Here is a 22,877-nt window from a genome sequence, read left to right as displayed (position 1 = left end):
AAAAATATGTTTGTAATAGAGAAGATTACAATGCTATGCCCAGGTTTTCATCCTAACATTTTAGAAGGTATTTCATATAATAAAATATATGGAATGTCTCTTCTAAGGGCCTCCACCTTTAGCTACATGTGAACACTATGTATTGTAAGTAGTGACAGTTCATTCATTTTCTGATAGGGAGTCACAATATATCATCACAGAAAGCCACCAGATTATGCTGCAGAATTTCAGCTAGCAGTGTCACTAATTCATAATAAGAACGTGGTATGTACATACTACATCTATCCAAACTGTTATGGTATTGCTTGAGGTAGTTGAAACCTTTGGGATAAGAAATGACAGCTCAGATAAAATCTAAAACAGCTTTGCAGGCCAAAATTTGCACTTCTTGAGAGTAAAGCACTGCCTCCTTTAGCAGAAAGTTGACTTTCAGCATACTAGACTGGACTCCTTAGTATTTTTCCACTCAAACTCTGAAGGTATTAGTCAGTTATAGAATTACTCACCCAATTAGGGACACCATCTGCTCCACTATATGTTTGCTGAATGTTATAATAACGAAAAGTTTCTGTAGGAAGGAAAACATCAGTTAGAGAAATGTTTAATCAGAAGGGAAGCAAGGACAATGGAGTACAACAATTTATGTTCCTTTCCAATTAAATGACTTCTTCTGCACTTACAGATAATTTTCCCTTAACTTTTCTTTCAGTGTCATTGTTTTTCAATATCACCCTTTTCAATAAAAGAGGCAGAACAGAGAAGTGCTAGTTACTTTTAGACTGTTATTCTATTTCCTCATACATTTAATTTCTTGCAACGTTTTTCCAGCCTGTGTGCTAACCATTTCACATCCTCCCTAAACCTATATTCCCAGAAGCTCAAAGTCACTCAACTCCATCAGTGTTTTCATGGAAAAAAACCACTCATCTCTGTACAGAAAGACAAATTTATGTCCCCATTACAAACACACATTTGGGTAGATAAAATTTCAAAATTGCATGGAAGTGAAAGATAGTAAATCTTTTTGGTCCCAAGTCCTTATCCCCTAGAAGGGCAGTGTAAGGAACAAAGACCTACCAATTTAGGGACAAAATAAAAGACCATGGGTATCCAAATTTGCCTTTGAAAATTAGACTATTTCTCCCTTTAGAGGCAGTGACCTGGTTGAGACAATTGTCCTAGATATTGAAAGTTAAAAATTTAAAATAAGAACGTATTTCAGTGACAGAAAGGTGACCTTAAGTAGATAAAATGCCCTACACGATAAACCCAAAGCCTAATGATAACTGTATCACTCTACTTGCTACAGTTAAAGTTCTGTTAATGTAGCCATTGTTAATCCCATTTTTGTCAGATTTGATAGCTTGCCCTTTTACAGAGTGTAGGTGAGATGATATATAGTGTTTATACAGTCTCCACTAAATCACTGTATGTATGATCTAATGAGAAGTGAATTAACTGGACTCTGAATAAGGAAATTAATAGAACTGTGTGAATTGATTCGATGGTCCAGATTAAAAGGGCCAATTAATTGCAACTATAAAATGGCAATGCTTATGGACCCATTGGCTTTCTCTCCAATTTTATTATAACTCTTTTCCATAACCACTGCATTTCCTAAAATTCCAATTTACAGCAAGATCACTATAAAGTCCAGATTATTGCACAACAACTTGCTTGAAAGAAAACAGTACACAAAATGTAGTTCTAATAGCCAAACACATTTATGATGTAAAAGGGTTTACCGAGTAAGTGCACAAGGCACTGGGAATATTTGTTGCTTTCACTATCCAGAACAGATCACTGGAAATAACACTGCAAAGCAATGGAGAATAGCCAACTCTCTCCAAATTAATTTCACTGTACAGATTAAAAAAAAATCTTGGGAATTACTTCACACAGATACTATTTTATTTTTAGTTTTTTCCAAGTCAGCATAAATAAATCTTAAATCTTAGTTAAATAAAAAAATTCCAGGGAAGGCAAAAACGGCATTGAGCAAGTAAAAATGGCATTGACCAATGCAAGTCTTTTCACAATAAACTCAACATCATGATTTCTGACCCATGAATAGGCCTCCATTTTAAGACTATGCAAAGTAGGATAAAAAAAGGCAGAAAAAAATAAGGTGGAAGGAACACCCCTTTAACAGAGTTCTGGTCTGGGATGAGATCCTTTTGGTTGGGTGTATTGAAGAAGTAATCTCATGCAGCCACCCACTATCACTACTTTAATGAAGTGACAGTAAAGATTTTCAAGCTATACAACTGTGGCCACTGCATTATTACTGGGGATGCTGAATCAAAAGACATTTGTTCTAGTGATTACAAAGCAGATGACATAGTTAGGGACACATCATATATTCAACTGTAGCATCATCAATAACTACAATGTAACTGAATACCATACCAATTTATCTTGCATTGAACAGAATGGTGAGTAGCTCCTCCAGTTACTTCAAAATTTTCAGAAGCGACTAGTGATTTTGGGTGCTCAATTTAATGCACAATGAAAGGACTTCATTTTCAGAAAATATTAAGTACCTGTTCACTGAAAATCAGACCTCTTTGAAGTGTCCCAATAACCAGTGACTTTTGAAAATCATGGCCAGTGTGTCCCAACACATGCCCCCAGGTTGGCTTCAGCAGAGACCAGGCATCAATGGGATGAAAGGATTGGGATTTTCTTTAAAACTTTAACTCAAGTGAAAGTGAACATTTAAAAATACTTCCTGACTGATAAACGCTCATTCCAGCGCTCTCTGAAAATGAACGTGTGTGTGTTACCAAAAAGGCAAGTTCATTATGAGTATGAAGCCTTTTCCGTCTGATAAAAACCCTAGGTAAATAATTTGGCTAACCACCAATTTCCTGAGTGGTGTAGGCGGTGAGTTTATTAGTTTATAGCCATAGATTATTTAGTTGCCCAAGTTTTGAGTTCAGTAACCCTAACAGAACCTTTATTTTAAATCTGTTGCACCAAACGAATTTCCAATCACAGCTCACTGAAATACTGCAGAGATAATGGTGCAATTCTTACTTAAAACAAATCCTCCCCGGTGTTTTATAAGAGGTGTAATATGTACTTGCCTGGATGTGCATTTTAATGATTGCTTTCCCAATTAGGGTTGCACCAAAGAAGGTCCAAAAGGGAACCAGAAAGTGGCCACATGTTATCCCTGCCAGGTCAAACAGAGGATTTGGAATCTATGAAGTATAAGGGAAAGAAAAAAGAACCAGAACTCAACATTAAATTCACTTTAATTAATAATATCTCAAACTTTGAAAAATGAACTCCTCCCCCTCTCTCAAAACCATCCCCAAATCGTGCCTTAATACACACAAAAATGTTAATATTATAGCCCATAACTTAAATCGTTAAGCTTCAGCTAGACAATGTCCCAGACAATTCCACCCTGATAGCTATTCTTTTAATCTGAAGATAAAAGAGTAACAGACGTTTTCCATATGAAAAGCATAGAAAACACAGTGAGAAGCTTGAGTGATATATCAAATTCTCTCCCTGACAAGCACGTTGCTCATGTGAGTCAGTGCTCAAAATGATCTGCAATGATTTCTATCTGAAAGGCATAAAAACCCTGGTATTTATAGTCATATGTACTCTGTTAAAAAGCAAAGATATTTCTTTAAAGAACAAAAGCATTTCATTAAAAATTAAAGGATTTCTTGAATTTTTATTTACTTTCAAGAACATTTTAGAGAAGGGATCATAATACCAAGAAAAGACCAACCGATTCCCAGACTTGATACTTAACATACAGTGCACACCATACTGCATCTGTCAGATACGAGTAAACACACAAGGATGTTTTGCTTACAGTAGCAGTGAATCACACTGCTATTTTCCCCACAGTATTTGCGCTTTCCCTGTTTTGTTACGAGAACAAATAAATATAGGCAAAGTAGATACTGAGAGAGCTATAAAAGTGACATTTAAGATTTCAAGTTTTAATTTATATGGTTAACATTTAACAGGTTGTTACAGACTAGTAATTCCAAGTTTAATTAGAAGTTTCTATGAGCACCCACCACTTTCCTAGGAAGGCAAGACACATCAAATGGTATCCACTCATGCCCATCTTTGCTTAAGCTGCATCTTGACCACACTAATGACCATCTTACTTATAGAAGGCTACTAACTGGATTTACCTAGTCTAGAGATGTATTGCTCTCACAAAACAAGTCTACGCTAGTTTATAAGGTGGTTTTTTTTTTTTAAATTACATTAGCTAATACATTGTAACTATTACATGAAAACAGGGCTGTCAATCGCAGTTAACACAAGCGATTAACGCAAAACAAATTAACTAGATTAAAAAAGTCACAATTAATTGCAGTTTTAATCACACTGTTAATAACAGAATACCAATTTAAATTTATAATAAATATTTTTGGATGTTTTTCTACATTTTCAAATCTAAGGTGTCACAAGTACTGCTATTCTCATAGCTGAAGTTGCGTACCTTAGATCGATTCCCCCCCCAGCGTAGACCAGACCTTAGTGATTGGCTGAACAAGGAGGAGGACTGAGTGGACTTGTCAGCTCTAAAGTTTTACATGGTTTTGTTTTTGCATGCAGTTATGTAACAAAAACAAATTTTACATTTGTAGATTAGAACTGCAATTAATTGCGATTATTTCTTTTAATTGTTTGACAGCCCTACATGAAAACCATAGCATAGATGGGGCAAGTTGTATCTGAACATGCGTTAGCTAGGGGGAACCTAGGGTTCCTCTCAACCAGCTAACAACTGTTAAAATACAAGTTGACCTGTCTACGTTAGGGTGTTCAAACAGGTTAGTTAAAATGTGTTAGCTAACATGTGCTGTCTTAACACGGGACGCCAGAAAAAGCAAACCACAGGATGTGAAATTCTCACTGGCCTAATGTAGGGATCTCTTAGGGCTGCTTTTGCTATTCAGTTCATAAACTGGAGAGCCCTCGAAGATCTAGACAAGCTATCTGGGCTCAAAGTAGTGGTAAAGGGCTAGTTAGTTGATAGGATGCCAAATAAATTGCTATTAACGGAATCCAATGGTGGGTAGTCCTTGGAGGTTAGGTAGGGATAGCGGATATCACAAGCTAGGTTAATCCTGCTATATAGCCTTGTCTTCACTAGGAAAATGTGTGTGTTTTTAACATGTGTTAACTAACGTGTTAACATTCTAATACAGACAAGGTAATTTATAGTTTTAACACGTGTTAGCTGGTTGAGGTTTATTCTATGGGTTAAAGCTACAGATTGCATTGTCCATACTAGGGTTACAAGTTAACAAACAAGTTAAAAACATGTTTTTTTCCCCTAGTGAAGACTGTCAGACTCCCCAGGGTTTGCCCAACTGTGAGCACAGTCCTGTCCAACAACAGAATAACTTGGGAACACTGGGCAAATACTATTTATGGCCAAGTGGCAGCAGCTTCCTCAAAATAAGAGCTGCAGGAATTATCTTCAGGATAGTAGCAATGATTCATCTCAAATTGCCATTGAATAAAACTGGGGCCAATGAGCCCTGTTGGCTGAGCTTGTGAGGCTTTTCACACAAATATGGAGTTGAGTGTCTCTCTAATGTGATAATTTTGGAATCCTGCACAATGCCCCCCACCCCCATCTCAACTCTGCATATCTTCCCAATACAGATTACAATGTCGAGACCCTGAATGACTTATCTCCCAGCCAGAAAACAAAAGTAGTAAGAATGATGAGGAGAAAAGGAGATGCACACAGAGCCCCTTGCATGTGGCAAGGTGAGGCGAGGGAGGAGAGACAGAGCCCCTGGCATGGGGAGATTCAGGGAGTCCCTGAAATAGAGAAGGTTGAGAAGAGGGCACTCAGGGAGCCTGTGGAGGGAATGAAAGAATGCAAGGAGTCTCTGCTGTGCACAATGATTTGGTCAACAAAGCATGCCTCCCTTGAACTGTCCAATGTCTTCCTTGAAGCATTGCCCATGAGAAGTTTATAGCATGCTGTCTTCGTAATGTTTTCATAAGCAAAATTCAAAAATTACATTTTAAAAAGGAATTCGTCCCTTAGTGTACACTAGAGTCATCCAGAACGTCCACATGCATGAAAACAAATTGCATACTATTCAGCAGAAGCAGACTGAGCTGGTAGGCTAACTCACATTTAAGATACAATGCACCTGAGTTGGTATTACTGCATTACACTAAGAAAATGACTGAACATTAAGCAAAAGCATTACTAAGTAACATTCTCCCCCCATGTTTACATATTCTCCTGCTTTCCAGATATCCACATTTCACCCAGTCCAACTGCTCTGATAAGTCATCTCTACCATTTTGAAATTGCTTTGTTTAATGAGAAAAACAGACAAATTAATTAGTCTATTCAGTAACGTCTTACGAGATAGTGACTGCAGAATGATGAGTCAGACCTGACAATGGTGCAGTCTAAAGGCGTACTAATTTGAGAGATTTGAAGAGTATAATTCAGCTCGGTGATCTAGAGCTACACCAGGGATAGTAAATAGGTGGACTGCACGAAAAATCTGGACAGCCAGATCCCCTTGAATGGACCCCTAAATCTTTCTATTTACTTATGATTGTTATTTATTTTTTTTTTTGTATTATTTTCTCTGGAGTCTGGCCCTTGACTATACCTGGATGAAGAAATGTGGACCTTGACAAAAAATAATTGACTCCCCTGACCTACACTCTGAACACTATAGAGTTCAAAAGCTTAACAAATGGGAAGGAGTTTGCCAGCTACAAGGTAATAAGGGTCATGCCAGGAACTGTAATCAGATTGATCTTTGCAAGTAAACGTAAGGGCCCTAACTTTTACAAATTATTATTATTATTCACCACCTCTAAAGTTCTGGAAGCTAATAAAGAAGCTAGGATCACAGGGGATGCAGAAGGATGGCAACAGGTCTCAACTGGAATATGCAATGCACCCCCAACAATAATCACATCTGTCAGCAATAGCAGGGAGAAAAAAAAAATCCAGCTTCTAGTTTGCTTTCAGAGTGAATTTTAAGGTGCTGGATTAAAACCCTACAAGGTGTGAGACATTGCTACTTTTGCTTCCCCTGTGTAAGGGCACCACCAGAAACATTAGCGGAGATGCTTGAACCAACAGCCCCCTGGTTTAGAAAACAGGAGGCTGCTAGAGGGCTGTGACTTTACAATTCACTCCCATTCCTTAGTTCTTTTGCTCTCTCAGGCTCCTTAGGATAGGGTGAGCTGAAGGAATGTCTTGTGGACACGTTCTGGGGAATCACTGTGGGTGACTATTTTAATCGGGTTGTGTTTTGCATAGGCAGTTTTATGTATTTGGGGGATGTTTCTATTCCTGCTTCTTGTACATCATGTAGAAGTGCAGAGAACTATTAGCACAGGGACATCTTCAGAAATGAAAACAAGTAACCTTTAACAGGACCTGTGGGTAGTGCCTGAACCAGCCACAACAAACCAGGATACAGGCTCTTTATGGCTAAACCCCCAGAAATCAGAACTGGTTCACTCTAGGGAACCAGGATAGGAGCAGCAGGCCTGCTAACTCCCTAATCACAGGATAGTGGGCAACATGGCACATGCTTGCATTAGACAAGACCTATACAGATTAATACAGAGTCTGCTGCTTGTTATGAAGTAGAAGTTTATGGGCATTTAACTTGCTTTTAAGAACACCTGTGTTTGGTCTGCTGAAAACTTCAATATGAGGCACACTAGACCATAAATCTTTCCAATTCTTAGGAAGCAGCATCATCACAATATGCATCAGGTTTCACTGTAACAAGCTTTACCATATAACTAATCACTGCATCTTGTGGATAGCAACAAGCTATCCTGAAACTCATAGGAAAGCCCTGAGTTGTGGGTTGTTTGGGCTTTCTTAAATTTATTAAAAATCTTCCTTGAAAGAATGCATCTCCCTTGTTTTGTTCTCACTGCCTCATTAATCCAGCTCAGTTTTTAGTTTTTGATGAGAGCTGAGACATCAAGGAAACAAAACATTAAGCTCTTTGGGGCAGGGGCCATCTTTGTTCTGTGTTTATACACTGCCTAGGACAATGGGTTCTGGTCCATGACTGCGGCTCCTATGTGCTACCACAAATAATAATTACCACCGCCAACACTCCATTCCCCCACCATGGAGAATAGCTCGTTTGATGAACGTGAAGATTAAAATTGGGTTTCTAAAAACCAGACCAAGCCACGGACAATTTAGTATTATTTCACTTCAGGTAAGTAATAAATTCCAGACACATTATTCACATTTCTGTGACACTTCCCCGCCCACAAACTTTGTTATTGGAATGAACTTACTGAAGCACAGGCCAAAATGCCAAAGAATCCAACCTTCTGCACCAGGTTCTGGACGGCCAGTTTAGCTCGGGAGGCAAAGTCCTGTAAACAAGGAAGCAGGGCATTAATAAGGATGGAAATTAAATGGAAGCATCTCTAAGCACCATACAGCATATAATTTCATATTCGCAAACCTGTCCTCTAGGGTTTGTATTTTACAAATGAGTAATTAGAGAGCTGTTAAGACAAGAAAGCAAATTTGACATGTCAGTGAACCAAACATTCATCATGTTTAGCCAAGTTGAAATTCTGAACATTTACAGTTACCTGTTTTTAGCTTTTCCTGCAGACATGACTCTTCCAAACTATGTAACATGGGTAAAGATTACTCCATTACAGAATAATCCCTCCTAGTATATTTTCCCTTCCACACCCTTGAGTTGCTGCTGCCACTCCTGCACTACTCCTCAGACACGCAGAAGAGGTTAATCCCTGCAAGGCTTATCATCAATCTCTCACAAATGGTAGGGGGTACTTTTAGAAGGTGAGGTTAGCACACAGTATTTCCATAATACCTCACATCTCTACCACTGTGGAAAGACACTCTCAAACCAGGCTCTCCAACAACATATGCTCCTGGTTGCTACAACAATTGAGATTCTGGGGCTCCATCAAAGTTAATGGCAACACTCTTACTGATGTTACTGGAGCTAGGATTTCACCCCTGAGATTTAAAAAGCAATGAAGAAGGTGATCATGTCAATGTTAAGCCTATATTCCCTCTGCATCAGAGCCATTCTAACTGCATGTAGCCTACACCCAAAATGTATTTCTGTGAACAGTGCCATAATGCATTTAAATGACTAAAGTCTATAAAAATGACAGTGATGAACAGTTCTGTTCTGTCTCCCACAAATGCCTTAATCTAAATGCTTTATCATTAATAAAAAGACAAGGTGGGTGAGGTAATATCTTATCAGACCAACTTCTGTTGGTGAAAGAGACAAGCTTTTGAGCTACGCTACCTCACCCATCCTCTCTCTAATATCCTGGGACCAACATGGCTACAATTATCACTAATAAGACTGTAAAATACTGATTTCAGTCACTTAAAACACAATAGCTTTGTTATTTAATGTGCTGTTTACTTTCTGATTTTTAAAGTCAGAGAAACATTTGACATAAAAAACCTTAGAGTGTCTGTCGCTTTATCAAATAGACAATAAAATGGCTATTTTAAAATCAAAGGTACTATAAAATGTAATCCCACAGAGGTAAATTAATTTCATTTAAATTTAGGAAGTAAAACAGAAACCTGCTGGAATATACAATTGTTGTTCAAATTAAAATGGGTCTGTTTAAGTGGATCCATGTTCAAAGACATCTATTCAGGCTTAGAACAAACTGTACAATATAAAATGGGAATACTTTGATATTAGGGTGCTTAAAATTGGGGGAGTTCTCATTAATAAAATAATTTGATTCTGTCAAAAGTAAGATATTACATATGTTTTTGTATTCTGTTACAAAGATTGTTAGACACAACCTCCTTTCATAGCAAGCATCTTGCCTAACGATCTGATTATTAAACATACCCCTTGCCCCTTTTCATGGCTAGATATGCTAATATAATTCAACCTTATTCTCATTATTATAACAGAACCTTCGGAACGGCAAGCTAACACATATGAACAGAAAATATTTTTCATGAATAATAGCAAGCAAATGGATGCGATTCACGTGTGCGCACATTTTTGAAGTAAAAAAATTAAATATTTAAGCAACTTAATATTTATTCCACGTATTGGTCACCTTTGTTATAAAGGCCTTTTCTATAACTTTGCGTCTTTACTCCAAATTACAGTAAAATAAAACCCATTCATTATGGCACTTTTTAACCAACAAATTTGGAGGATCCTTAGTAATTTACTGAATTCTTTGGGTTGGAATGGTAATTTTAGGTTTAAAGATACCTGCCTGACTGTGAAAAGCTTATTGTTCTAACATAAGTGTTTTTCTGTTTAAACACAATTATGTCACCTTTAAAATCCGTAAAACAACTGTACTTAATGTGGGTTTTATACTTTGAGAAAAGTTCTCCATTTATAAATTCTATTCTTGTCAAAAGAGCGATCATTGAAATTTTCTGTTTTAAACTACTGTTTTTAGAACACTTCCAAATTAGGACTAGCAAAAATTAAAATAAATACTATAAATTAAAGAAAATAGAAAAACAAAGAAGTGGGATTTTTATACCTCTCATAATGGGGCATTTAGTGTTTATGTGGATTTTTTTTTTAAATGTGCCCACCCGATACTCTATTTTATGATACTTTAGTGGGAAATTTTGCTATATCAATAGTAATAACATCTCTTATATAGCATCTCATAACCCACTATCTACAGAGTCTATTGACAAATAAAATACGATAAAATAGTTAGATTTAAAACTCCTTCCAATTTGTTTTCTACTTTAAGTTTACAGGCTATTGAAACCACAAGTAGGTTACAAACAAGTGCCCGTTCCTGCTCCTGTTTAAATCTTAAGACTCCCAGTGACTTCACTGGGACTAAAAATTTAAATTTGGGAAAGTATCTATAAATATTGCATATTTTTACTTTCTCATCCTTATGCTTTGAACTCTCTTCCCAAGAAAAAAAGAGTCTGAGAAGAAGCAGTTTATTATACTAAATGATATGGAAATGCATATTTGAAACATTTCATGGTACCATCTTGCCTTTTAGATAAGTAGAGAAACTACTGCAGGATTATCAATGCTTTCCACCATTTTATCTTCTATTTTTGCATTTATAAGAAATTATGTTAAGGGGTTTTGTGTTGCCAGACTTTCTGGATAAAGCAACCAGGGAAATTCTAGGCATTAAAGAAAGCAGCTTGTTATGAAATAATTACAAAAATATACCTACATTTTAGTCACCAGTTAAAAGTTGTGGCTGTAAATAACAACTGATCTATGGAGTAGGATAGACCAAAACTTTTCATATGTCAAACACGTTGCTCTTGATTAGTCTGGGTGGCTGCTTCTCATACTAAAACTTCTTCAAAATTATTTCTGAATTGAAAACAAGTATGAAACAGTTTAATGTATAAGCACTTGTAAGAGAAGTGACACATGTAAGGATCTCATCTGCTCAGTACACACACAATTTCCACTAAGGTTAATGTGAGTTAGGCGTGAGCAGAGAGGAAGTGAGACCCTTTTAAAATTTCACTATGATCACACAGCCACCAATAAAAGTTATTAAGTGCAACACAAATTAAGGAAAAAACAGCCACTCCAGTGGCCTAATGAACAACGTGGAAATACTGTTTTAAAAGCGTACCTGCTGTCAATTTTATTTATGTTGGAAAAAGCTTATTAAAGTATTGTTAAAAAAGGCAATTTTATTTCAAAAGCAGAATTTACATCTTTGTTGAAAGGATAAACTAAAGAAAATGCTGCCTTCTGCATAGGAATTTCATAAGATGCTGCTCTAGGTATTTTTTAACAATATTGGATATGATCATGACACTTTCAGTTCCTATTTTGCCAACTGTTTCACAATGTTCATGGAATTAAAGTGACATTTGCACTTTAAACCTATTAAAGTTTTTACAAAGTATTGTATTAAACTAGATTTAATATCTCTTTAAAATAATTTTATAAGACATTAAAATCCAGTTACTCAAACAGGTATGTGCTATATTACAACATAAGTAGATTGCATGTAATTTTTACTATTATATGTTTATGAGTTAGAATTTGAAACAAACCCTCTCGCAAAAAAGCTATGAGGTAACATTTAGCAAAACATTTAAAGAACATAATTATAATACGACTGAATTACAGATAGATTTTGAGTCTCTGTTAAGTAGCATAAACATAAATTAACATTTTACTTTAATTTTTCTTTTAAAAAGTAAATGCTTATGCTTTAATGACGTTTGTAATCTGATACAATCACCTACAATCAAAAAGTGAACAGTCTGACTTAAATTAAAATATTTTCTTCCAGAGAGGAACAAACATTTTCCATTTCAGAAAGCGTGATTTACAAAAATTAAGGACAATTGTAAAAAGCTCATTTTATTCTTCTTTTAAAGCCTTTTTTCAGTAGTAACTGTAAAATATTCCATGTTATAGACAACTTTATTTACTTTTCATGTCAACTATTTTCAGTTTAAGATTCTCTCTTTCTCCTGTTTTTTTCATTATGTTTAAAATAAACCCTAAAAATACAGCACTATTTTAAGTTGAAAAAAATTAAACGAATTTTATCTGTGCCTATGGTCTGTACATTTTATGCTTTACTCCAAACTAAAATAAAATCACAGCTACGTAAGTATACTGGATAGCAATATACAGGTTAGAATCACTATAAAGTTATGCAGTTGCAGGGTTTAGCAGTTTATTTTAATGAAAACAAATGCAGAAAACTTTATTGCTTCCTCACATTTAATTCGTCAATTCTTTAGAACATCTGCAATAATAAAAAAAACCCTCATAAGTTTCATTTCTCAGACACTACAATCATCAGTTTCACAACTTTTACCTATTTCACAATACAAGCGCACAAGAGAAAAGACTGATGTTGGGAACAGTTTCTTTTCCAATACATTCTTCAGTGTTTAATAAAACAATTAACTCTCACATAATTAATCTATTTCTTACTTTAAAATAAAGAAATGCATAAAGTTCAACTACTTACAGGCAAAACATATTCCCCCAAAATTAAAGAATCTAGACTTTCCTCTCCTCTCCTCTCCGCTACTATGATTCATTCACCCTAACATTACAGTACTGTTTTTTACTCACTATGTTGCTATCAAAGAAGATTTGTTTTTGGTTTGGGAATAGATTTCCTGTGACTACTGCAAGACAGGCCAGGGAAGGTTAAAAGATTATATATTACTTCACTGGGTTAATCATCAGATCACAAGAACTGGAATGGAAATAAGCATCATCAAAAAATAGGCAATGTTGAAATACTGAATCACAGGTCTCAACTGGCGGTTTTAGAAGTTCTGCTTCAGATCTGCCTTTTGTGAAAAAGTGACTTCCTAAAGTATAATTTATTGATGCTAACATTTTGTTATTACAAGTTGCAGGCAAACAAAATCAAGGGGAAATTAAAAAACAACCAAACCTTTTGCTTCTCAGCAAGCTTTACCAAGAGGATCCAGCTCACAACCCTATGGCACTGCTTTGTGTATATCTTAACATAGACCATTTGCCACTATAAAAATCACTGTTCATCAAATTGTACATAAAATAATTCTGTGCCTCATCTGCAAGGCCTCTCTTCATTCCCATGGCTTGTTTTGTTTCCATTTTTACAAAATTTGTAGTCACATTTCCTCTCTTCCTTCCTTCATTTTAAAATATGAGTGTTTCCTTGCTTTTACGAGAAGGACAAAATTATACTGGACTTTAAAGGATTCTCTTCAATGTATTAGCTAAGTAGATGCATTTCCAGCAGCATAAATCACTTCCTGTTATTGATTCAGATTTTGAATATACAAATGTGTACACAAAATAGTAATTGGTGAATCTTAAAGGACAGATTGGTTTGGGTTTCAGAATGTGAAATGGCCAAAATTCAGGCAACTCTATGCTTTCTTAATCTTTAAAACAGAGTGAGACTCATCTAGTTCAGGTTTCAGAGTGGTAGCCGTGTTAGTCTATATCAACGAGGAGTACTTGTGGCACCTTAGAGTAACAAATTTATTTGAGCACAAGCTTTCTGTGGGTTAAAACCCACTTCATCAGATGCATGCAGTGGAAAATACAGTAGGAAGATATACACACACACACACACACAGAGTACATGAAAAAATGGGTGTTGCCATACACACTATAACGAGAGTGACCAATTAAGGTGAGTTATCAGCAGGAGAAAAAAACCTTTTGTAGTGATAATCAGGATGGTTCATTTCCAACAGTTGACAAGAAGGTCAGAGTAACAGTAGGGGGGAAAATAAGCATGGGGAAATAGTTTTACTTTGTGTAATGACCCATCCACTCCCGGTCTTTATTCAAGCCTAATTTAATGGTGCCCAGTTTGCAAATTAATTCCAATTCAGCAGTCTCTCATTGGAGTCTGTTTTTGAAGTTTTTTGTTGTAATATTGCGACTTTTAGGTCTGTAATCAAGTGACCAGGGAGACTGAAGTGTTCTCCAACTGGTTTTTGAATGTTATAATTCTTGACGTCTGATTTGTGTCCATTTATTCTTTTACGTACAGACTGTCTGGTTTGGCCAATGTCCTTAGCAGAGGGTCACTGCTTACATATATCACATTGGTAGATGTGCAGGTCAACGAGCCTCTGATAATGTGGCTGACGTGATTAGGTCCTATGATGGTGTCCCCTGAATAGATATGTGGGCAGAGTTGCCAATGAGCTCTGTTGCAAGGATAGGTTCCTGGCTTAGTGTTTTTGTTGTGTGGTTGCTAGTGAGTATTTGCTTCACGTTGGGGGGCTGTCTGTAAGCAAGGACTGGCCCGTCCCCCAAGATCTGTGAGAGTGAGGGATCATCCTTCAGGATAGGTTGTAGATCCTTGATGATGCGCTGGAGAGGTTTTAGTTGGGGGCTGAAGGTGACGGCTAGTGGCGTTCTGTTACTTTCTTTGTTGGGCCTGTGCTGGAGTAGGTGACTTCTGGGTACTCTTCTGGCTCTGTCAATCTGTTTCTTCACTTCAGCAGGTGGGTACTGTAATTGTAAGAATGCTCGATAGAGATCTTGTAGGTGTTTGTCTCTGTCTGAGGGGTTGGAGAAAATGCGGTTGTATCTTAGAGCTTGGCTGTAGACAATGGATTATGTGGTGTGGTTTGGATGAAAGCTGGAGGCATGTGGTCAGTGGGTCATAGCACATAGCTAACTGAAAGTTACTAAAGAGCTCTGAACATTAACAATATGGGGCTGCAGCCGGTAACCCTTACATGGGCAGTCCCTAAAGCTTCAATGGGACTATTCATGGGAATAAGGCATAGTCCCTCAAGGGACTACAAGACTGGGCCTATGGTAATCGTGTAACACTGCAGAGAATTAGATCTTCCAACATACTGAGAGTTGCAATGAGTTGTGCAGAGTATTGAGATAAGGTGAATATGTCTCCCTTTCACAAATTTGTGCGCTACTTGCCATTCACTTGTGTCCAGCAGAAAAACTGCCACTGTGGTGCTAGCAGTCAGTCACTGTAGGCTCTGTTTTGGAGTTATGGCTTCCACAAGACAAGTCAATTAAAGAGAGCCGGAAAGAATAGCAGGACCAGAGGTTGGTTCATTAATATTTGAATATAGTATCTAATACATACACAAGAGATCCATAGACATCTATAAGGAAGACTGCTTTTTGAAACAATTACTTAAGTTGGCGCTCCCATTTTGACCAAGCACAAGTGCATCTATTTGCCCATCTAAGCATTCTAAGCACATGTCCACATGGTGCGGCCAGGTGCACTACAGGGGTGTGATTTCTGAAGTGTTTACACAGACCAATTAATGCGCAACACATTAGTGTGCACTGCTGCACTTTGTAGACACCCCCTAATACGCCCATCATTGTGATATCCAGGGGCACAAGCATAAAGAAGTTTTATCAAGTGGGAAATATATGTACAGTTTTCCTTAGGCTTGTGACGTTTATGAGCCTTGCTACAACACAGAAAATACCAAATTATGAGGATCTACATATTTTAAATATAATGGTTTTTAAAATGGTTTGTTTGTAGGTTCATTTGTAGATTTATTCAGCAGTTTTAAGGCAAAGGGAACCATTGTGCAACCAATTCGGTCTCAATTAGCATTACTGCTTTATAAAGATCTGAATGGACTGGCCCTGATTATACTCAAGACTTCCTCCTGGAGCTTCCACCTGATGGATTTTTGCATTCGCATTCCACCAGCACTTAGGGGTTTTGCCATCATGCCTAAGTCATTAGGTGATTTTGGAAACAGTGCCTGGAATGAAGGCTTGGGAGGAAGTCAGTGACAGAAGGTTTGCCTTAAGCAACCGCCCAGCAGAGCAGCTTAGCAAAAGAGGGTCTTTAAAGTTCAAACAAAAATACTTGGGGTATTTTATTAAGTGCAGGCTTTACTGTATTTAACAACGAAAGCTGGGATTGTTGGTGGAAGTTTAACGGCTGATATTAAAACAGGAGTAATTTGGTGTCTGAATTCAGTAACTGTTGAGGGCACCCAGCCTCTTCTAAGATCAGGACCTTTGGCATTCCCATCTCGTGATAAAGACATCCTAGTGTTGACCCAGCTGCCTCACCTCTCAGTATGAGTATGTAACTCACATAAAGGGCAGTTCTACGCAGGAGTGCATAGAGCTCCAAAGTTTGATTTCTAATTGGGTTGTAATGTTCATTACTTGCCAGAAGTTTAAAATTAATTTACATTGTGCAAGATAGGATAAAAATCATCTAAAGAAGGAGTACATTCTTCCTAAAAAGACAACATATTAAATTAGTTATGGATTATTAAAATTAAAAATTCTTGACGTCTTAAGTGCTGCCTACAAAGAGAGAGCTCCTTTTTCATTTAAAAATCTGAGGTATGTTAAAAATTAGCTTCACAATATTGTGTTTCTTCAGGCTTTCTATTCTAACACAATGGAATCAAACAGAATTTATGGAATAAAGACCATTTGTGGTTAGGCAGTGAATTCTAAAATTTCAGTGGACAGGGAGGGATTAACAACTCATCGGAATAAGATGTTCCTAAATGCAAGAGCATTCAAAGTGCTAGTTATAGGTTCATATATTACAGCATATACAAGCCAAGAATGCAGCACAGCAGCTACCATGTCTACTGATTAGTACATCATAATCTAGACCCAAAATGTTGAAACTGGTCGCTGTTTTTATCTGCAAAGTGATGAACTCCCAAAGGCAGCCAATGGTGCACATTACAAACCCAAAATTAAAAAGATAAGTGTGCAAATACACACAAGAACACCAGGTATTAGGGAACACAGAGTAGAATATTAATATTGGAAATTTATAAGAATAAAAGGATGACTGTAGCAGGGTGGCTACCCCACTCCTAAAATAGAAGGGGTTAAAAGCAGCCCTGGAGAGGGCTGTGGCTGGCTAACTGGGGAATCAGCCACAGCGGGACCACGCCCCAATCAGGCCCCAGCTGGCCTGTATAAAAAGGCTGTGAGCCAAAGGCCCAAGGAGTCTCTCTCCAGGCTAGGAGAGAGCAGGGCCTAGCTGCCTGCCTGACAGGGTACTGAGGGTGGTGCAGTGCTGGGGAAGGAGCAGGCTGAGTGGGGGCGCTCCAGGCTGGCAACTCCCCAGGCTGTAAGGCCCATAGAGGCATTGGGAGCACAGGAAGGCAACAGGTCCGAACCCCCTTGCCTATGATGAGTGGCTTTTACACTGCAGTCTGCTACAGGGAGCGGGGGGTTGGTGATGACTGGCAATAGCCCAGACTGAGGCAAGGTGGGGATAGTGGGTTCCCCAGGAAGGGGAGACCCAGAGGCAGAGTGTGGGGGTGCTGCCAGGGGGCAGAACCCCAGAGAAAGGGGCACCGGGGTCTGTGAAGGACACGGGGGCCAGAGCTGTGGCAGCTCACTGGCCTGCAGAGGGCGCTCCACTCTGGAAAAGAGCTAATTCCCAATGACCAGCAGGAGGCGCCGCAGGGGTGAGTCTGCTCCTTTACAATGACCTATGTAAACTAGAGTCTAGTATTACAGTTCTGAGGCAGGCAAGAGTCTCACTACCTTCAATGGAAATTTTGCTTGTGTAATGATTACAGAATTCAGCCAGTAGCAGGTAAATAATCTATGTAACACTTGCACCATTCTTTTGCATTTTGGGAGGGAAGTTATAAAGGTGATTTAAAGTGACAAAAATAGATCTATCCCACATGGTATCAAACTGCCGCATTGGCAATTCATGTGTACACACTATGGACTTCCTAAGAGGGCCAAAGAGAGAGGAGAGGCACCGATGAGGAGTAGGGAGTTTAGATTGAGTGGGAACAGGCAGCTTAATTAGTTAATGGACTATTGCAAAGGAAATCTGTTAAATTAACCAAGATACGGAGCTTCTAATAAAGATTCTGTTCAACCCAATACATGGTGGCAAACTGAAAACCCCACTGAACTATGGAAAAATAGAAGATCAGCAGCAGAGTATATCAGTGTACAGGCTGCCTGCCCCATGTACTGTACTGACTGAAGAATATAGAACAGGGGTAGGCAACCTGCGACACACGTGCCGATTTTCAGTGGCACTCACACTGCCCAGGTCCTGGCCACCGGTCTGGGGGGGGGGGGGGGGCTCTGCATTTCAATTTAAATTTTAAATGAAGCTTCTTAAACATTTTAAAAACCTTAATTTACTTCACATACAACAATAGGTTAGTTATATATTATAGACTTATAGAAAGAGATCTTCTAAAAAACGTTAAAATGTATTACTGGCATGTGAAACCTTAAATTAGAGTGACTAAATGAAGACTCGGCACACCACTTCTGAAAGGTTGCCGATCCCTGATATAGAACTACTCATCTCATGGCCAAATTGGGTATGTAATGCATCTGATGAAGAGTGTTCATAGTTTCCAGACCCCATGAGCAGCTGCTTGAAGCCAGAGTTGCTAAACTGGAGTAAGAGAGGGAGAGATTTATTAAAAAGACAGCAAATAGGCACACTGTGGAGTGGGACCAACTCCAAGCTGCTTGCCCCAATCCTCCAAGTGAGGATGCCAGTCTCACAGTGGGAGAGAGCTAAAATGGAATGGAAGGTCAAAGTCCTCATCTGGGACTCAGCTTCCAATAGAGGTAGAGGCAGCTGATTCTTCCTCACACGCCAAGGACTTGACTCCAGGATTTCAGAATTCTGTTGTGAGATGCACAGGCCCCAGTGAATGAACGACCTATCATCAGAAATATCAAAAGCTGGTTTTCTGGTGACCATAAAAACAGTTTGTGACTCACTTGCCAGGTGTGAAGGTGGCAGATCTCATGACCCATTTAAAAAAAAATTCCAGTAAGTGCTTGGGGGGGGGGGCAGGGCAGAGGAAAGAGAATTCTAGTCCTTATACACATGGTACCAATGATGCAGTAAAGCACAAGAGAATGATCCTGGAAGCTACATTTACATTACTAGGAAGACAGCTTTTGTCCAGGTCCTCTATTGTAGGCTTCTCTGAAATACTTCCAGTTCTGTGCAAAGGGCCAACGAGAGGGGGGAACGTTCAGAATCTGGGTGAGAAGATGGTGAAAAGAGGAGGCTAAAACTTAATTATCACAAAAGGAACTCTTTACGGAAAGGGGGAACCTGTACAGAGGGATGGGATCCATTTAACGGACATGGAGCCAGACTGATGGAACAGAAAATTAACAAGGTTTTGGACGATTATTTAAACTATAAATTAAGGGAAAGCTGACGGGTGCAAAAAGCACTGAAGCTGGACAAAGACACCTGCCAGGGATGCCCTAATACAATGGTACCGTGGAGAGAACAGAACTGCTGGCTGAACTGGAGTCTCTCAGGTACTAAGGTGATGAAAGCCGTATAAGTACCTAGAGAAGAGTACAGGTTTAGATCAGAGGTAAATTCTAGAAAAATAACAGAGTAATCATATTAACGAGCCCAAATAAAAATGGGCATAAAGACAAAATAAAAATGATCAATTTTTATACACCAATGTAAGAAGCTACTAGGTAAACTAGAATGACTGGTAATGACTTTGGCCTAACTGAAATAGGCATACCACAACCCTTGATTACAAGCGATAATGAAAGGACGGATTTGGTCGTGGAAGTGGGTAGTTACACAATACCTAAAAGATTTCACAGAATTTACTGAGAATATTTTTTAGAAGAGGGTGACCATGCAGTAGATACTGTATAGAACAGGGGTGGGCAAACTACGGCCCAGATCTGGCCCGCAGGATTGCCACCCACATGGTGCCACGGGCCCCGCACCTCTCCCGGAAGTGGCCGGCACCACGTCCCTGCGGCCCCTTGGAGAGGGGGAGGCAGAGGGCTACATGCGCTGCCCTCACCTGCGGGTACTTCCCCCAGAGCTCCCAGTGGCCACGGTTCCCTGTTCCTGGCCAATGGGAGCTTTGGGGGAGGTACCCGCAGGCGAGGGCAGCGTGCAGAGCCCTCTGCCTCCTCTTCCCGGAGCCTGCACCCCGAACCCCTCCTTCACCCCAACCCCCTGCCCTGAGCCCCCGCTGCACCCCAAACCCCTCCTTCACCCCAACCCCCTGCCCTGAGCCCCCGCTGCACCCCAAACCCCTCCTTCACCCCAACCCCCTGCCCTGAGCCCCCAACTGCACCCCTCCTGCACCTCAACCCCCCAGCCCTGAGCCTTCTCCCACATTCTGCACCCCCTCCTGAACCCCAACCCCCTGAGCCCTCTCGTACACCCTGCACCCCTCCTCTGCCCCAACCCCTTGCCCTGAGCCCCTTCCTGCACATCGTATCCCCTCCGCACTCCCTCCTGCACCCCAACCCCCTGCCCCAGCCCTACATTCATGGCCCTGCATGCAATTTCCCCACCCAGATGTGGCCCTTGGGCCAAAAAGTTTGCCCACCCCTGATATCGATGCAAATCCCAACTAATAAGAATATACATATGGCAACTAAATTACACTATCAGCCTACTGATCAGGAAAAGGACACTCACTACATGATGTTGAAGGTGACGAAAGAAACAATTAAGTAATAAAACAGTAATAAATGGCTAACATATAAAATTATCTATGTCAAAATGCAACAAAGGTTTGGAGGAACACATGAACTGGCTGTGTGTCTTAAGAAATATATCAATGCATTTCCACCACCAAATCTGCTCACATTAATGCCTTTCATGCAGCTTCCACATTATCTGAAGACACTGCCAATTCACTCAGGATGGTGGAACAAGGCCTAATTTTGGTGCGTCACATATTAAGAGAGAAAGTAACTAAACTCAGTTCCCACCCCTTAAAAAAAAAAAAAGAAAGGGCGGAAAAAGGAGGGGGGGAGTTCTCTGATGAGAAACACAATTAACCTTATTGCCCTTACAGCACAGGAGTTTTGAAGGGGACTATTAAAAAGAAAAGGGGCGGAGAGTACCGCATAGGATACTAATGCTGTTCCGGTGCAGGCTCTCAAGACACTCTAGTGATGAAGGCCATATATAACTAGATAGATAGGTACCTAGGTAGAAAAGGCCAGAACATAATGAAATGAGGTTTTCCTTGTAATGGCCATGACAATATATTTGATACTTTAAACCTGCATTTGAGCAGAAATAGGACCCTTGCCAACAGTAACCCCTTGTGTGAAAAATAAGAGCTCTCACTAAAATCTGCGGATCTAGGTTGATCAGTGAAATGCACAGTACACAATTTACTGCTAACTGCCTGAGCATTGTAACAAGAGAATAAAGAGTTCTGTTTTAATTAGACTCTTTGGACTAAATAAGAGGCTATCTAATTTTCTTCATTACTCTGTCCATCCTGGAGTAGGAAAGGCTTGGAATAATTTCCCCCATCCACCAAGCATCTTGGGATAAGGACTAGAAAATGTACTTGTGAACAGCCAGAACAAATTCTTACAACACCAAAATCCACAGTATCTCCAAAGCCTGCCTTACAAGTCTCAAGATAACAGCAATCCAGCACCAGTTCTATGGCAATGATCCACGGGGCTGAATGCGTTTAGGTCAGAGCTCAAAGCGAGTGGGAACTCCCACAAACTGAGCTCTGGCACTTCTCTCCAGCTGGATCTGAAGCTCTCTCACTTGTGAATTAAAAAAAAAAAAAAAAAAAAAAAAGTAAAGTTCTACTGTTTCATTTTAACCAGAAAGAAATTATGCAAAGAATGAAACACAATTAAAGGAAACAGTTTGAGGGAAGAGGAAGAAGCATGTCGTTTCAGAGTCTTATCAGATCTGTCCTCTAGTACACTAGCAATGTTCTACCACATCCCCAGCCCCCACTGTGCTCTGCTCCTCATCTCAGACCGGCGCTGGAGCATTACATGAGCACCTAGCACTTTATATTTTCAAAGGGCTATACAGACATTACATACAAATTAATATTATTTCACTCATCACGGAATTAAGGGTACATGGGGTCTATACCCAGTTATTCCAGAGGTTCACTTCTTGCAAGAGATCTGGCAGTGTGTAGATCCTGCTATTTGTTCCATGGAAGACAACTAAGCATTTTTTCTATATTTGTCACATGGTAGAGAAGGCAGCCAGGCCACTGTTCTGGACAAGGAGGAGTCAGACCAGTGTTAAGTTAGTCACCACTGCTCTACTAGTGAAGAACAAGGAAGTATAGAAAACCTGCCAGACTCATTCCCATACATTAGGCAGTGACCCCCAAACCCCATTCTGTCCCCATCCTCTCTGAATGGTCTAACATCAATATGGTCTATCGATACTGCATCTGACAAGGGGTGGCTGCTCAACCACCATTATATAGCATCAAATCAAGGGTTCATCCATACTGAGGCTACAATCAGATTCCCATGGCCACAGGCAGCTGATCTAGCAAGCTGGTGTAACCAGCAGCAGCAGGACATCCTGAAAGTCCTGGCCTATCCACATTTAAAAAATATATA

General features: G+C 39.3%; 1 protein-coding gene across 8 annotated transcripts in view; it reads right to left on the bottom strand.

The window, feature by feature from the left end:
* VMP1 (vacuole membrane protein 1) overlaps nt 1-22,877 on the bottom strand; it is an 89,018-nt gene that overhangs the window by 17,185 nt on the left and 48,956 nt on the right. For all 8 annotated transcript variants that reach the window (XM_074975029.1, XM_074975034.1, XM_074975028.1 and 5 more), the window contains 3 exons: nt 8,311-8,391; nt 3,090-3,206; nt 507-568 (listed from right to left, as the gene is read on the bottom strand). In XM_074975029.1, the coding sequence (XP_074831130.1) occupies nt 507-568; nt 3,090-3,206; nt 8,311-8,391 (260 nt within the window). The remainder of the gene's footprint in view (nt 1-506; nt 569-3,089; nt 3,207-8,310; nt 8,392-22,877) is intronic.

This window comes from Natator depressus, chromosome 17 (assembly GCF_965152275.1).
Source record: "Natator depressus isolate rNatDep1 chromosome 17, rNatDep2.hap1, whole genome shotgun sequence".
NCBI lineage: Eukaryota > Metazoa > Chordata > Testudines > Cheloniidae > Natator > Natator depressus.
The sequence above is the reverse complement of the archived record's forward strand: the minus strand, read 5'-3'. Positions and strand labels throughout refer to the sequence as shown.